The sequence below is a fragment of the Lepidochelys olivacea genome (genome assembly GCF_965140295.1).
Source record: "Lepidochelys olivacea isolate rLepOli2 genome assembly, chromosome: 5".
NCBI lineage: Eukaryota > Metazoa > Chordata > Testudines > Cheloniidae > Lepidochelys > Lepidochelys olivacea.
Window position 1 is genome coordinate 92967516 of NC_140415.1, and position 15802 is coordinate 92983317.

General features: G+C 40.6%; 1 protein-coding gene across 2 annotated transcripts in view; it reads left to right on the top strand.

Moving 5' to 3' along the window:
* Nucleotides 1–15802, top strand: part of FRMD3 (FERM domain containing 3) — a 226847-nt gene that overhangs the window by 125488 nt on the left and 85557 nt on the right. For both annotated transcript variants that reach the window (XM_084628730.1, XM_084628729.1), the window contains exon 4: nucleotides 5383–5461. In XM_084628730.1, the coding sequence (XP_084484856.1) occupies nucleotides 5383–5461 (79 nt within the window). The remainder of the gene's footprint in view (nucleotides 1–5382; nucleotides 5462–15802) is intronic.

A 15802-nucleotide genomic window follows, 5' to 3' on the forward strand; every position in this document is an offset into this window, starting at 1 on the left:
GAGAGCTTCTTGGAGCAGGTAGTCCTGGAACCAACAAGAGGAGAGGCAATTCTTGATTTAGTCCTACGTGGAGCACAGGATCAGGTCCAAGAGGTTGAATATAGCTGGACCGCTTGGTAATAGTGACCATAATATAATTAAATTCAACATCCCTGTGGTGGTGGTGAAAACACCCCAGTGGCCCAACGCTGTAGCATTCAATTTCAGAAAGGGGAACGACACAAAAATGAGGTGGTTAGTTAAACAGAAATCAAAAGGTACAGCATCAAAAGTAAAATCCCTGCAAGCTGCATGGGAACTTTTTAAAGACACCATAATAGAGGCTCAACTTAAATGTATACACCAAATTAAAAAACATAGTAAGAGAACCAAAAAAGAGCCACCATAGCTAAACAGTAAAAGAAGCAGTGAGAGGCAAAAAAGCATCCTTTAGAAAGTGGAAGTTAAATCCTAGTGAGGAAAATAGAAAGGAGCATAAACTCTGGCAAATGAAGTGTAAAAATATAATTAGGAAGGCCAAAAAAGAACTTGAAGAACAGCTAGCCAAAGACTCCAAAAGTAATAGCAATTTTTTTAAAGTATATCAGAAGCAGGAAGCCTGCTAAACAACCAGTGGGGCCACTGGATGATCGAGATGCTAAACAAGCACTCAAGGATGATAAGGCCATTGTGGAGAAACTAAATGAATTCTTTGTATTGGTCTTCACGGCTGAGGTTGTGAGGGGGATTTCCAAACCCGAGCCATTCTTTTTTTAGATGACAAATCTGAGGAACTGTCCCAGATTAAGGTGGTGTTAGAGGAGGTTTTGGAACAAATTAATAAATTAAACAGTAATAAGTCACCAGGATCAGATGGTATTCGTCCAAGAGTTCTGAAGGAACTCAAATGTGAAATTGCAGGACTACTAACTGTAGTCTGTAACCTATCATTTAAATCCGATTCTGTACCAAATGACTGGGCGAATGTGACACCAATTTTTAAAAAGGGCTCCAGAGGTGACCCTGGCAATTACAGGCTGGTAAACCTGACTTCAGTACCGGGCAAACTGGTTGAAACTATAATAAAGAACAAAATTGTCAAATACATAGATGAAAATAATTTGTTGGGGAATAGTCAACATGATCTTTGTAAAGGGAAATCATGCCTCGCCAATCTACTAGAAATTGTTGAGGGGATCAACAAGCATGTGGGCCAAGGGGATCCAGTGGATATAGTGTTCTTAGATGTTCAGAAAGCCTTTGACAAGGTCCCTAACCAAAGGCTCTTAAGCAAAGTAAGCAGTGATGGGATAAGTGGAAGGTTCTCTCATGGACTGGTAACGTTAAAAGATAGGAAACAAAGGGTAGGAATAAATAGTCAGTTTTCAGAACGAGGAGACATAAATAGTGGTGTCCCCCAGAGGTCTGTACTGGGCCCAGTCCGATTCAACATATTCATAAATGATCTGGAAAAAGGGGTAAACATTGAGGTGGCAAAATTTGCAGATGATATAAAACTACTCAAGATAGTTAAGTCCCAGCAGACTGTGAAGTGCTACAGAAGGATCTCTCAAAACTGGGTGACTGGGCAACAAAATGGCAGATGAAATTCAGTGTTGATAAATGCAAAGTAATGCTCATTGGAAAACATAATACCAACTATACATGTAAAATGTTGAGGTCTAAATTAGCGGTTACCGCTCAAGAAAGAGATCTTGGCATCAATGTAGACAGATCTCTGAAAACATACACTCAATGTGCAGCAGCAGTCAAAAAAGCGAACAGAATGTAATCTGAATGGTAATCAGAATGGTAATCATTAAGAAAGGAATAGATAATAAGACATAAAATATCATATTGCGTCTATAAATCCATGGTGCGCCCACATCTTGAATATTGCTGCAGATGCGGTCGCCCCATCTCAAAAACGATGTATTGGAATTGGAATACAATTGGAATTGGAGTTGAGAAAACATGATTAGGGGTATGGAACGGCTGCCATATGAGGAGAGAGTAATAAAACTGGGACTTTTTGAGCGTGGAAAAGAGACGACTAAGGAGGGCTATGATAGCGGTCTATAAAATTGTGACTGGTGTGGAGAAAGTAAATAAGCGTTTACTCCTTCTCATAAGACAAGAACTAGGGGCCACCAAATGAAATTAATAGGCAACAGGTTTAAATGGGCGACGGGATGGATCACTCGATTACCTGTTCCGTTCATTCCCTCTGGGGCACCTGGCATTGGCCACTGTCAGAAGACAGGATACTGGGCTAGATGGACCTTTGGTCTGACCCAGTATGGGCATTCTTATGTTCTGATTTATGGGATCATATTCACTCAAATGTCTATATGTCTTACATCCATTCCAACTTTTTTTTTTCCTCCTTGGTAATTTCTCTTTGCCTGTTTTGTCTGTTTTCTCTTATTTCTTTTAAAACTCTTCTCTTTCCCAAGCTGATTAGGCATTCAGAAAAAGCAATGCTCCCAGGCATATTAGGGAGGTTAGTGTTGATACGTGCCAGCATGAATATTCATTAAAATTAAAGGCCTGTGGTAGCCATGGAAAAAAAAAAGGTGTTCATATTGGTAAGTGTACAAAGAATTGAGTTGTTGAGAGGAAAGTGCAGTCTCTGTGCTCATTCCATCACTTGTCTCTCTTCTGGCAAAGCTGTGGTGGTGGTTTATAGAATATTGACATTTGTCCACAAATGTCCGCTTTCCTAATAAACAGTATTTTCTTATAAAATAAGGTTAATTTTTATTTAAATCTAAAAACTGAAATGTATTAGGGCTGTCGATTAATTGCAGTTAAGTCACGTGATTAACTCAAATAGATTAATCTCGATTAAAAAAAATTTATCGCAATTAATCACACTGTTAAATTTCAATTGGTATTCTATTGTTTGTAAAATATTTTTGGATGTTTTTCTACATTTTCAAATATATCTATTTCAATTACAACACAGAATGCAAATTGTACAGTGCTCACTCTATATTTTGCAAATATTTGCACTGTAAAAATGATAAACAAAAGAAATAGTATTTTTCAATTCACCTCATACAAGTACTGAAGTACAAGCTCTTTATCATGAAAGTGCAACTTACAAATGTAGTTTTTTTGTTACATAACTGCACTCAAAAACAAAACAATGTAAAACGTTAGAGCCTACAACTGCACTCAGTCCTACTTCGTGTTCAGCCAATCTCTAAGAGAAACAAATTTGTTTACATTTACGGGAGATAATGCTGCCCACTTCTTAATTCCAGTGTCAACTGAAAGTGAGAACAGGCGTTCGCATGGCAGTGTTCTAGCTGGCATTGCAAGATATTTACGTGCCAGATGCACTAAAGATTTGTATACCTCTTCATGCTTCGGCTATCATTCCAGAAGACATGTTTCCATGCTGATGACATTCATTTAAAAAAATGCATTAATTAAACTTGTGACTGAACTCCTTGGGGGAGAATTATGTGTCTCCTGCTCTGTTTTACCTGCATTCTGCCATATATTTCATGTTATAGCAGTCTCGGATGATGACCGAGAACATGTTTGTTTGAAGAACGCTTTCACTGCAAATTTGACAAAATGCAAAGAAGATACCAATGTGAAATGTCTATAGATAGCTACAGCATTCAACCCCAGCTAAAGAATCTGGAGTGCCTTCCAAAATCTGAGAGGAATAAGGTGTGGCACATGCTTTCAGAAGTCTTAAAAGAGCAACACTGATGTGGAAACTACAGAACCCAAACCACCAAAAAAGAAAATCAACCTTCTGCTCGTGGCATCTGATTCAGATGATGAAAATGAACATGTGGTGGTCTGCACTGCTTTGGATCGTTATTGAGCCGAACCAGTCATCAGCATGGATGCATGTCCTCTGTAATGGTGGTTGAAGCATCAAGGGACATATGAATCTTTAGCGCATCTGGCATCTTAATATCTTGCGACATGCAAACTCCTGTTCTCACTTTCAGATGACATTGTAAATGAGAAGCAGGCAGCATTATCTTCTGCAAATGTAAACAAACTTCTTTGTCTGAGCGATTGGCTGAACAAGAAGTAGGACTGAGTGGACTTGTAGGCTCTAAAGTTTTACATTTGTTTTATTTTTGAATGCTGGTTTTTTGTACATAATTCTATATTTGTAAGTTGCACTTTCATGATAAAGAGATTGCACTATAGTACTTGTATTAGGTGAATTGAAAAATACTATTTCTTTTGTATTTTACAGTGCAAATATTAAATCAAAAATAAATATAAAGTAAGCACTGTACCCTCTGTATTGTGTGTTGTAATTGAAATCAATATATTTGAAAATGTAGGAAACATCCCAAAATATTTAAATGGTATTCTATTATTGTTTAACAGCATGATTACTTTTTTATCTATTATATATAGGCTGTCAAACAATTAAAAAATTAATCTGTGGTGATTCCTCCTAACTGAATAGATCATGGTCTCTTACTTTCACATTAGTACTGCTCTGCGCTCATGGTTCTCTCACCCTAGCATGATTACTATATATTAGGGCTCCCGGGGCTGCAGTTACACTTAAGTGCTCACTGGAAACTACATTATTGGAATAGAACTACAGAATCTCCCTGCTGCCATGTTAAGGCATGAAGTAAGAAAGTGTAATGCTGTGTTCATTAATATACGCGCGCTCTCTCTCTCGTGTGCTGTCTTCCTCTCAAAAATGTGTGTGTGTATAATAGGCAAACACTAAAATGACAGCTGAAATATCAGATCAGTGAAATAGATATAGATTATGTTACTGTAATTTTACTGGAGTAATTAAGCACTGCATATATCCTCTTTGGAAAGGTTAAAACATTAAACTTAATCAAACCCCACTGCTGATACAGTACTTCAGTTTGAGATCTGATTATCTGAAAGTGATGATGATCTCTAATTACAAAACTGTTGGTTCAGATACAGGTAAGTTGTTTGCAGACACAAATGAAATTCAGTGAATGGCTTGTTCCATTTTGTAATCTAGGCATTACCATCACCAGGAAAAACAGTTATACAGGATGTATTTGCACTTCACTGCAACAAGAGAGGAGTTTAAAGCTTCTGATTTACTATGTTAATTGACATGAAAAACAACTACATTTTTTTCCACTGCATGTGTTGAGCAATAAATACTGTGAGGCGCAAAACTATGTAATTGATTTGCGTAGTTTGGCTGGATCCTGCATATGCTTTGGACTTTCCTGTAATATGTTCCATAGAATATTTTTATTTTTTGTTTTTGTTTGGTGTGCTGCCTGATGTTGCAGAGCAAATCATCTCACAGGCTATTTGGTAAGACTGTTGAAAGCTTCTCCTGGAGTGTGATTGAGGTGATGTTCTTTGCTGCTGTTCTCATGCTTTTTTTTTTTTTTAATAATGTTTCAGCTCATCCACCATATACCATGTGCTTTAGAGTGAAATTCTACCCACATGAACCCTTGAAGATTAAAGAAGAGCTCACCAGGTATTTTTTCTGTCTGTGCATTTAATGTAAATCTTTACCAAGTCAAGAAATCATACATTTAGTTGCAGGATTGGTCTCCCTTGGTTCACAACAAAATGTAAAGTCACATATGCTGTGCTAAACATTTGAGCTGTTGCTAGCATTTATTTAACATATATTTATCTTTCACTTTTCCAAGCACTCTTTGGGAGCTTAACTGATTAACATAAACGAGCGGTGACAGAGTGTGGGTTCCAACGGAATGCACCATAGATTGAGGCAGTGGTTAGAATAGGAGACTTGGAATTAGGATTTATTCTTGGCTCTGCCACTGACTAGCAGTGTGGCCTTGGGTAAGTTTGCCTCAGATTCCTCATCTTAAAATAAGAAGGATAATACCACTGTGGTAGAAAAGCTTAATTCAGTAATGACCCTGATGCTTCAAATATAAACATGAGTAGTCCCACTGAATTTACTGACGTGTACATGTTTGCAGGACTAGGTACATTGTTTTTGTAAAGAACTTGGAGACCTTCCTTAGGAAGGTGCTATAGAATTGCTGCATACTTTTATTATTATTACTCAGCTGATTATACTTTCAGTTGTGAAGCATGCATGCACTCCTGTAGAGCACAGCAGGTATGGAGGTCGAGGGCTGAATTTTTTTCCAGTAAATTTTTTGAAGATGCCTGTGGCAGCAGAACAGTCATGTTCGATGGATGGGGGATAAGGCTTGCTATCTATCTTTCATTTATTTTATTTATTTAAAGTAGCCCTCACTTGTTTAACACATGTGTTCTGTTGCCATGGATATTTTCAAAAAATGTACTGGAAAAAAATTGAGTCTGGTAGTGGCCCTCTTGACCTCTGCACCAGTTTTGTTTTTCAGGAGTGCGTGTATGCCTCACAACTGGGAGTGCAATGAAATAAGTCCTATGTTGTGGAAATTCTCAAAGCACTTCAATAGCATTGTCCCCAATCCTGCAGATTCTTATACAAGTGACTATCTTGATGTGTCGGAATGGTCCCAGTACTACTGAATATTGTACTGAAAGATGGAGCTTGCATTCTGCTAAATGCTGTTTTTCTGTATATGTATGTATTTATACAACCGACATTAGAATGGTGTTCATATTACATTTATTTTCCTTTGATAAATATTAGAACTAAGTGGTTTACTGGATAGGGAACAGGCCTGTGAGTTAGGATATTTGGGATAATCATCAGTATCTTTCCTTGGACAAATCTCTGTGTGTGTGTGTGTCTGTGTAAACTTGGTGTAACCCCGGGCCATGCAACAAACTTGCTGCAAGGCTTCTTTAATTAATCTTTGTAAAATATTTTGAGGTCATATAATGAAAGTTTTTGTATACGTGCAAAGTCATTGTGGATAGTTCTCTGAAATCATCCCCTCAATGTGCAGCGGCAGTCAAAAAAGCGAACAGAATGTTGGGAATCATCAAGAAAAGGATGATTTTTTTTTTAAGATTTTTAAGAAAGGGATCGATAATAAGACAGAAAATATCATGTTGCCTCTATAAATCCATGGTACACCCACAGCTTGAATACTGCATGCCGATGTGGTTGCCCCACCTCAAAAAAGATATTGGAATTGGAAAAGGTTCAGAAAAGGGCAACAAAATTGATTAGGGGTATAGAACGGCTTCCGTATGAGGAGAGAGTAATAAGACTGGGACTTTTCAGCTTGGAAAAGAGATGGCTAAGGGGGAGATACGATGGTATCATGAGTGGTATAGAGAAAGTAAATAAGGAAGTGTTATTTACTACTTCTCATAATACAAGAACAAGGGGGCACCAAATGAAAATAATGGGTAGCAGGTTTAAAACAAACAAAGTTTTTTTTCACGCAACATACTGTCAACCTCTGGAACTCCTTGCCAGAGGGTGTTGTGAAGGCCAATACTATAACGGGGTTCAAAAGGGAGCTAGATAGATTCATGGAAGATAAGTCCATCAGTGGCTATTAGCCAGAATGGGCAGGAAAAGTGTCCCTAGCCTCTGTTTGCCAGAAGCTGGGATTGGGTGACAGGGCATGGATCACTTGATGGAAACCTGTCTGTTCATTCCCTTAAGGGCACCGGCCTTTGGCCACTGTCAGAGGACAGGATACTGGCTTGAGACTTTTGGTCTGACCCAGTATGGCCATTCTTATGTTATCCGTATAAATTATTACACAGAATGCATTCTTTTAACGTGTATTATAGGTATAAAACAGCTATGGTATATAAGTAATGCTACTCGATTTATTTTGCTATTTATAAAACTTTTGAATTGATCAAAGCCTTCTCTTGTTTTTATGTTGCTTTCTTTTAGGAACTATGCACTGTACAGGGCCTAGAGAGGCAAAATAGCATAGCTGTAGGCTTTTTGGGAGGGATTCTGGATTAATTTAAAAAAAGTTGTCATTTTAAAATCACATTGCTGTCCAAATTTTTTTTAACTACCATTTTTATAAGTATCAATTAATATAACTATAAATTGAAAGACGCTAAAGGCAACATACTCTAATTTTAGCCACAAAGCTAAGAAGCAATACTATAGGAAAATTAATTTTCTTTTTCATTTTAACTTTTTCATTTGACAGCATTTTATGTACAGTCCGTTTCACTCGTTCCCCTATATTGTCATTTTGGCAGGTTTTTTTGTTGCTTGTATGGGTCTTTCACGTAGAGACAGGGAATAGGAAACATTTCTAAAAAAAGGAAAATGTAACTGTATAATCACATAGGCTCTGAGAGTTTGCTGCAGCAGCTAAAACAGGAGGCAGTGTGTGGGATTACAAATGGGAGGTAAAACCCCCTCTATAAACTAAATTAAGTTAATTCATTTTCTTCTATCAAAATGACCATGGATTTAAAAAGATATAAAAGGTGTCAGTATTTAGCAGTGTGCAAACGGTTATTTCCTCTTGGCCCTGGCTTCCTTTTTCAGTAGGACACCTCCACACACACATTGTACCTTTCCTCGCTGATGAGTTACATCTCCTGCCCTGCATGTTTTCAGATACTTCACTGGGAAAAAAATTAAGGACATTCTGGGACCTTGACCTCTGCACCAGTTGTGCTCCATAGGAGTGTACCTCTCTCCTGAAAAGTGGTGGAGTCAGCATGATAGTATGCTGCACTCCTGATTGCACCTGGAGTCTGCAAAGATCAAAGCACTTCACTGAAGTTATTCTCACGCATATTCAAGCAAGATAAATGTATCTTCCTTAAATATGGAAACAGAGACACAGCAAGGTGACGTAGCTTGCCCAAGGCCATACATGAAGTCAGTGGAAGACTCAGGAATAAAATCTGGTCTCTGTTCTCCTAATCTCCTGTTCTAATTGCTAGGCCCAAAAGCAAGCCAGTTTATAGGCATAGATTACAGCTATATGACAAGGAAAAAATGGGTGAGGTCCCATAGTGCAGAGGCGGATTAGGGGTTTGTGGGGCCCTGAGCCAGAGCAAGTGGGGGCCCTTCCTCACCCCTTCTGCCTGCAGTCCCCCAGTGCTCCTGCTGCAGAGCAGAGTCTTGCCCTGCCCCGCCTGCCCGGCACTCCTGCTGGAGGGGGGGCAGGGTCAGGGTGCAGGGGCTTCCCTGCAGGAGTGCGGCAAACCCCCATGCCCTGACCCCGCTCCCTGGCAGGAGTGCTGGGCGGGTTGGGATGCGGGGGAGCTCCAATTGGCCGGGACCCCTGGGCACAGGCCTCATTGGCCCAGTGGCTAATCCACCACTGCTGTAGTGCACAAATTACGAATCCTAGCTATAGTTCTCTGAGCATTTCTCTTTGACCGTACTTAGCTTTGTACTCCCTATGCTGTATATAGAGTGGTATTTATTGTATCACATCTCTTGCATTGTTTGATACACAAGGCTAAATCTGACATATGCTGACCCTCTCTAAATATACAATATGAACTACTGTACATTGTAGTCTTTACAGAGCTTTATAGAAATAACTTTTAATGGAATACAATCGTCAAAGAGAGATGGATAGATAGATGGAAAGGGGAAGATCTTTCACAAGAGGTGGTCTCATTTCCTTTGCTTTTCAATGCCAGTGTTTAAAAAAGTCGTATCAGATTGCTGACTTTTTTTTCTTATTGAAAAAAATGAGACAAGTGGTAACAGGTGTAGAATTTAAGTAGGAGTTAAAAGGCCTGGTGTGTGCCACCAACAGTGAAGCTAATGGGTCTCTTGTTAGATGTCCGTTTAAACGGTGGCTACACATGTTGAAATGATAAAGGACCTGTGTATAAATTTAACTGTGAAGCTGCAGGTGGCTTTAATTATGTAAAGTGTTTCAAATTGCTAATGCAGTGGCTCTCAACCTTTCCATATTGTACCCCTTTCAGGAGTCTGATTTGTCTTGTATACCCCAAGTTTCACCTCACTTAAAAATTACTTGCTTACAAAATCAGACATAAAAATATAAAACAGCATGCTATTACTGAAGAGTTGCTTACTTCCTCATTTTTACCATATAATTCTAAAATAAATCAAAGGGAATATAAATATTGTACTTACATTTCAGTGTATAGTAGTATATAGAGCAATGTAAACAAGTAGTATGAAATTTTTAGTTTCTACTGACTTTGCGAGTTCTTTTTATGTAGCTTGTTGTAAAACTAGACAAATATCTAGATGAGTTGATGTATCCCGCGGAAGACCTCTGTGTACCCTGAGGGGTACACGTACCCCTTGTTGAAAACCACAGTGCTCAGGGACCAATAAATTAGCACAGTGGTGGGAAGGGGTAGCTGGGTCGTCAGACCCAACATATTACAGATTTGCCCTTTTAGAAGTTGACAGATCTGGATGCTAGATTATTTAAGGTCAGCCCCTGCTCCTTAATGGCAATTCCAGTAGACTCCACTAGACTCCTTTAGCTAATCTGTTGTTTTTTTTGTACTGTGGGACCAGGTAGCTTCAGGATTCAGCAGCCTAACACACCTTTGGCATTAGGTTTTGAAACAGAGCAAACTAGAAGCAGAAGGATCCAGTTGGAAACTTTTCATGTGGAATTCCACTTCAGCTGTTGACTTGTGAAAGATATCGTGGGATCTTTTTGGTTTTAGCCAAGTAATGCTTGTGTTAGAGCAAATCAATGTAGAAAGTGACCTCAGGGCTAACAGCTGCAGCCAAAACCAAACTAAAACAAACAAAATATTGATTTTTTTTCCATTTAATTCTTATTATTAGGTTATTTTATGTTCTCTTAGGATTAGACTAGATAACAGAGAAATCAAATTTTAAACAGAGGCCTGAGAGAACCTGGTGTCTATATAGACTGAAGGATAAACACATTGTAATTAACTGCACAAAAACTTCTTAAGGCAAAGTTAAGATCGCCCAGTGATGCCTGATGCCCTTCCAGAACATTTAGTTCAGCTACACTCAGACTTCTGAAAACCAGGAAAGGTAGAGGTAAGGAAATACAAACTTTAATGTCTGAAAATCAGGAAATGCAACACTACCTTACTACTGCCCGCGGTTCCCGGCCAATAGGAGCTGCGAAGCCAGAGCTCTGGGCGGAAGCAGCCCGCAGAGCTGACTGGCCACACCTCCACCTGGCAGCTGAGCAAGGGGGATGTCGCTGCTTCTGGGGAGCACCCTAGGTAAGCGCCGCCCAGAGCCTGTCTCACCCCATCCTGTGCCCCTGCCCCCTCCCACGTCCAAACTATGCTGCTGGGGGGTGGGGCACGGTGGCCCGAGACTGCCCCAGCAGCAGTCGGTGCGCCTGGTGCAGGGGCTGCCCGAGCTGCCCCTGAGCCAGGTGCGCCAGGTGCACCAGCTGCTGCAGAAGTCATAGAATCCATGACCTCTGTGACAAACTTGCAGCCTTACCCATAATGCACAAACTAGCACTCTACCCTTACAGATTAATTCAGGAGTTCTTAGTTCTTTCAGCTGATCAGGGAGCAATAGAGGGAAGGGGACCTGTGAGCCGTACCCCCTCCCCCACCCCCTCACCTGATGAAGCAGCCATGGGGAGGAACTGTGGGGAAAGGAGCTGGTATTTGTAGAGCAGGCATTATAATTTCACTAGGAGTGTCTGTAGTCTGTGTGATTTTGGCCTCAGATACTATGTCCGTAGTGTGTGTGTGTCTCTGTATGACATAGCCTGATACAGGAAATGCAAGATATCTGGAGGTCTGATGTTGGCAGCAGCCTGTCTCTAATAGAGTAATGAACTCTGCTTGTAAAAAGTGTCTGACCTTATTGAACATCCCAGACCACAACAGTAACTACTAATTTTTAACCTACACTAATTAAGTAGTCAACATCCTGAGGGGGGAAAAAACATCCTGTGTTTTTCATCTGCTTGTTTGTCCCTGTACAAACACAGTTTACTTTCTCTTTTCATTGACTCAGACCCCCTTCTTGCAGCCAGATTTCAGGGCAGAGACTCTGCAGGACTGTGATAGAGAGCTTGAAAGCATACATATTTTCAGTGTTCTTCCAAGTTTCTTTTTGAAACCATCTTGCCTTATTTTGTCACATTTCAGCTGACTAATCCTCCACAAACCTGTGTCACATAAGCATCACAGACTTGACAGGGTTAGCAGTGTGGGTGTGTATGCGCAGAGAGATACAAGTGTAACAACCCCATCACCTCGGTCATCCACAGGGATAGAATTCAGTATCTTCTGCTCCAAAGCATTTTTACCACTGGAGCGAACAGTGCAACTGTTGGTTATTAGTATAAGCAGGCTTTTAATCTCTTGATAGACCAGACACTAGAAAGGGAAACAATGCACTTAGCCAGCATGTTACATAAACATCTAATCTAGTTTGCTTGGGGAGAGTAACATCCACTTTAATCAGCTGTCCTAGTGGTGATTTATTTTATTTATTTAGTTTGAAATTTAGGGATGCTTAAACTGCTGTAACTGTATTGTGTGGAGAGAAAAAGCAAGGGGCTCAGAGCAGCCTGTAGAGAAGCCTTAGAGAGGGTCTCCAAAACCCCTGTTTGTCCTAGAGATGGGCTGTGCATCAGCTTGCTCTATGGAAGTATGTAGGATTGTGCATGGGAAGAATGGATCCGTGACAGGAGCAAGGCAAATAGATCTGTAGGTTTCTCAGATCTACTTTGGCACAAACATTTATTTTTTTTAAAATGTCAGTTCATTTCACTCTTCTTGCTTTGGTTAAAAAAAAAAAAGTGTTACTTATTTTTGTGCCATTAATTCAAACCCAAGGGCCTCATGCACTCCTAACTCTTAATCCCTACATAGTCCTATTAAAAGACTAGAAGTGTGTCTTGTCTATAATTGTGTTGTTAAAATTAGAGCATCCGAAGTCCCTTTAAGGTCTAAAAGATAATATTGAATCAGCCATAATCCATGATTATCTGCAGCTGAAACCAATATCCCTACAGGGGAAATAAAACACACCAATGTTAAAGGTGGATTCTTTCAGCAAACCTTCGTGTTATTTTCTAAATCATGTTTTAGAAACAGATCTTGAATCATTTGGTTGTTGTAAAAAAAAGCACTATAAAATATTTCTGTGCAAGCAAAGTAGATAAAATAAAAACATTATTTATGGTCAGATTAGCATTTAATTTTGTAAATATCATATAAGGGCTAACATTTAGTGGTCTGATTTTCAAACATGCGGAGTACTCAGCAGGTCAGTATTTGGTGATTAGTCTTTAGTACTTTTGAAAAATAAGGCCAGTTGATTTGGTACACAAATCTGGATTTAAGAGCCTAATTTTAGGCACTCAGATTGAAACATCTTGGCCAATATAAATAGTAGTTGCTGGATATTCAGCCATTTTTCCCTGACCTTCCATATTTTCAATGAAAAATTGAGAGCCAAATCTCCATAGCAGGAAAAGTTTGGGTAAGAGCCAGAAACTCTGTTCCAACTTATGAGATTTCTGTGGGGGATAAGGGGTGTTTTGCTGCTTGCAGAGTGAGCAGGGGGTATGATCCTCCAAATACTCACACATCTTGATATATGTGTATATGGGAGATCCCGTGGGCCTCAGGACATCTGCAGAGGACTGTAGCATTTTCACTGCTTTTCATGCTCTCCTTTCCACTTCATGGCTGATTTAGTAAATGTATACTCCCATGCACTATTCCATGCGCTTTGGACAATAAACCCAAATTGCCCCTGGGAGTTTGACAGCGTGGACGAAGAACCTATATAAAAGAAGGTTGAAGTGGTCAGCTGTATTTTTCCCAGCAATTTTGTGAATGTAGAACCCAGTTCTGTGGTGAACTTCATGTGGGGCCCACCCATGGGGAGCCACTTGTAGGATCAGGTATGATATTTGTGACAAGATTACTTGAAATTTTACAGGGAGATGTGATCGGTAGTCTAAAGAAGCAGACAAATTATTTTGCAGACTAAGTTACAAAAATCCATTAAGTGTAAAACAGCACAAGGTTTACTAGAAAATTATTTTATTTGCTTAGTTGGACATAAAATAGAAGAAATGGTTGTTGAGATTAAAATCTTCCTTGTGATCTGCAGCCACAATGAAGATAGTCTCTTATATATTCTGTGCATGGGCATCTACTGATCTCAGTGGGGGCTCTGTGTGCCAAAATAGCTGCAGTATATGCATTAAAGATGTGATCATATAGGTGAGTTTTGCCCTTAATTGAAATGTTCCGGTGGTGGTGGTGGTGGTATTATCTAACATTTATAATGAGTTAGTTCCCAAAGGCCTCAACCGGTTGAGGGCCCTATTGTACTAGATCAGAGGTGGGCAAACTACGGCCTGTGGGCTGGATCCGGCCCGCCAGCCATTTTAATCCAGACCTTGAGCTGCCACTGGGGAGTGGGGTCTGGGACTTGCCCCGCTCCAGCATTCCAGCTTGGGGAGCAGGGTTGGGGGCCGCTCTGCCCGGCTCCTGGAAGCAGCGGCATCTCCCCCCTCCTGCTCCTATGTGTAGGGGAAGCCTGGGGGCTCCACATGCTGCTCCTGCCCCTAGCGCTGCCCCTGCCGCTCCCATTGGCCAGGAACCATAGCCAATGGGAGCTGAAGGGACGGCGCCTGCGTACAGGGCAGCGTGCAGCAGAGCTGCCTGGCCATGCGTTCACATAGGAGCCGGAGAGGGGAACATGCCGCTGCTTCCGGGAGCTGCTTGAGGTAAGCACCGCCTGGCGCCTCTCCCCGTGCCCCAACCCCCTGCCCCAGCCCTGATCCCCCTCCCACCCTCTGAAGCCCTCAGTCCATCCCGGAGCACCCTCCTACACCCAGACTCCTCATCCTCAGCCCCACACGAGAGCCCTCACCCCCCCCCCGCAACACCCCCCCCCAGCCCGGAGTCCCCTTCTGCATCCTGAACTCCTCATTTCTGGCCCCACCCTGGAGGTGCACCCCCAGCCAGAGCCCTCACCCTCTCCTGTACCCCAACCCCAATTTTCTGAGCATTCATGGCCCGCCTACAATTTCTATACCCAGATGTGGCCCTCAGGCCAAAAAGTTTGCGTACCCCTGTGTTAGGGAGTTAAAAGCAACCAGATGATGTGGTTGTATCATATGATAACACACTTTCCATTCCACTGATTCCTCAGGAAGATACAAAACAGCAGATACTAAAGTTGCACATCCATTTTTGAATCAGCAGGTCTGGATAACTTGCACCCAAGAATTTTGAAAGAGCTGGCTGAGGAGCTCACTAACAATTAATGTTGATTTTTTCAATAAGTCATGGAATACCAGGGAGGTTCAGTAGACTAGAAGCAAGCTAATGTTTCAACATTTAAAAAGGGTAAACAGGATGTTATAGGCCTGTCAGTCTGACGTCAAGAAAATGGAGCAACTGATATGGGGCTTGATTAATAAAGAATTATGGGAGGGTAATATAATTAATGATAATCAACATGGGTTTATGGAAAATAGATCATGTCAAAGTAGCTTGATAACTTTTTTTGATGAGACTAGAAGTTTGCTGGATAAAGGTAATAGTGCTGATGTAATATACTTAAACTTATGGAAGGCATTGAACTTGGGACTGCATAGCATTTTGATTAAAAAAATAACTAGAAAGATGTAAAATTAACATTATATATTGGATTAAAAGCTGGCTAACTGGTAGATCTAAAATCTAATTGTAAATAGAGAATCATCATCAAATGGGTGTGGTTTTGATCCTATGCTATTTAACATTTTTATTAATGACCTGGAAGAAAACATGAAATCATCCCTGTTAAAGTTTGATGACACACAACCTAGGAGAGTGGTAAATAATGAAGAGGGCAGGTCACTACAGAGGGCAGGTTCGCTTGATAAACTGAGTGCAAGCAAGCACTGTGAGTTTTAATACAACTAAATGTAAATGTGTACATCTAGGAACAAAGACTGTAGGCCCTACTTACAAGATGGAAGAC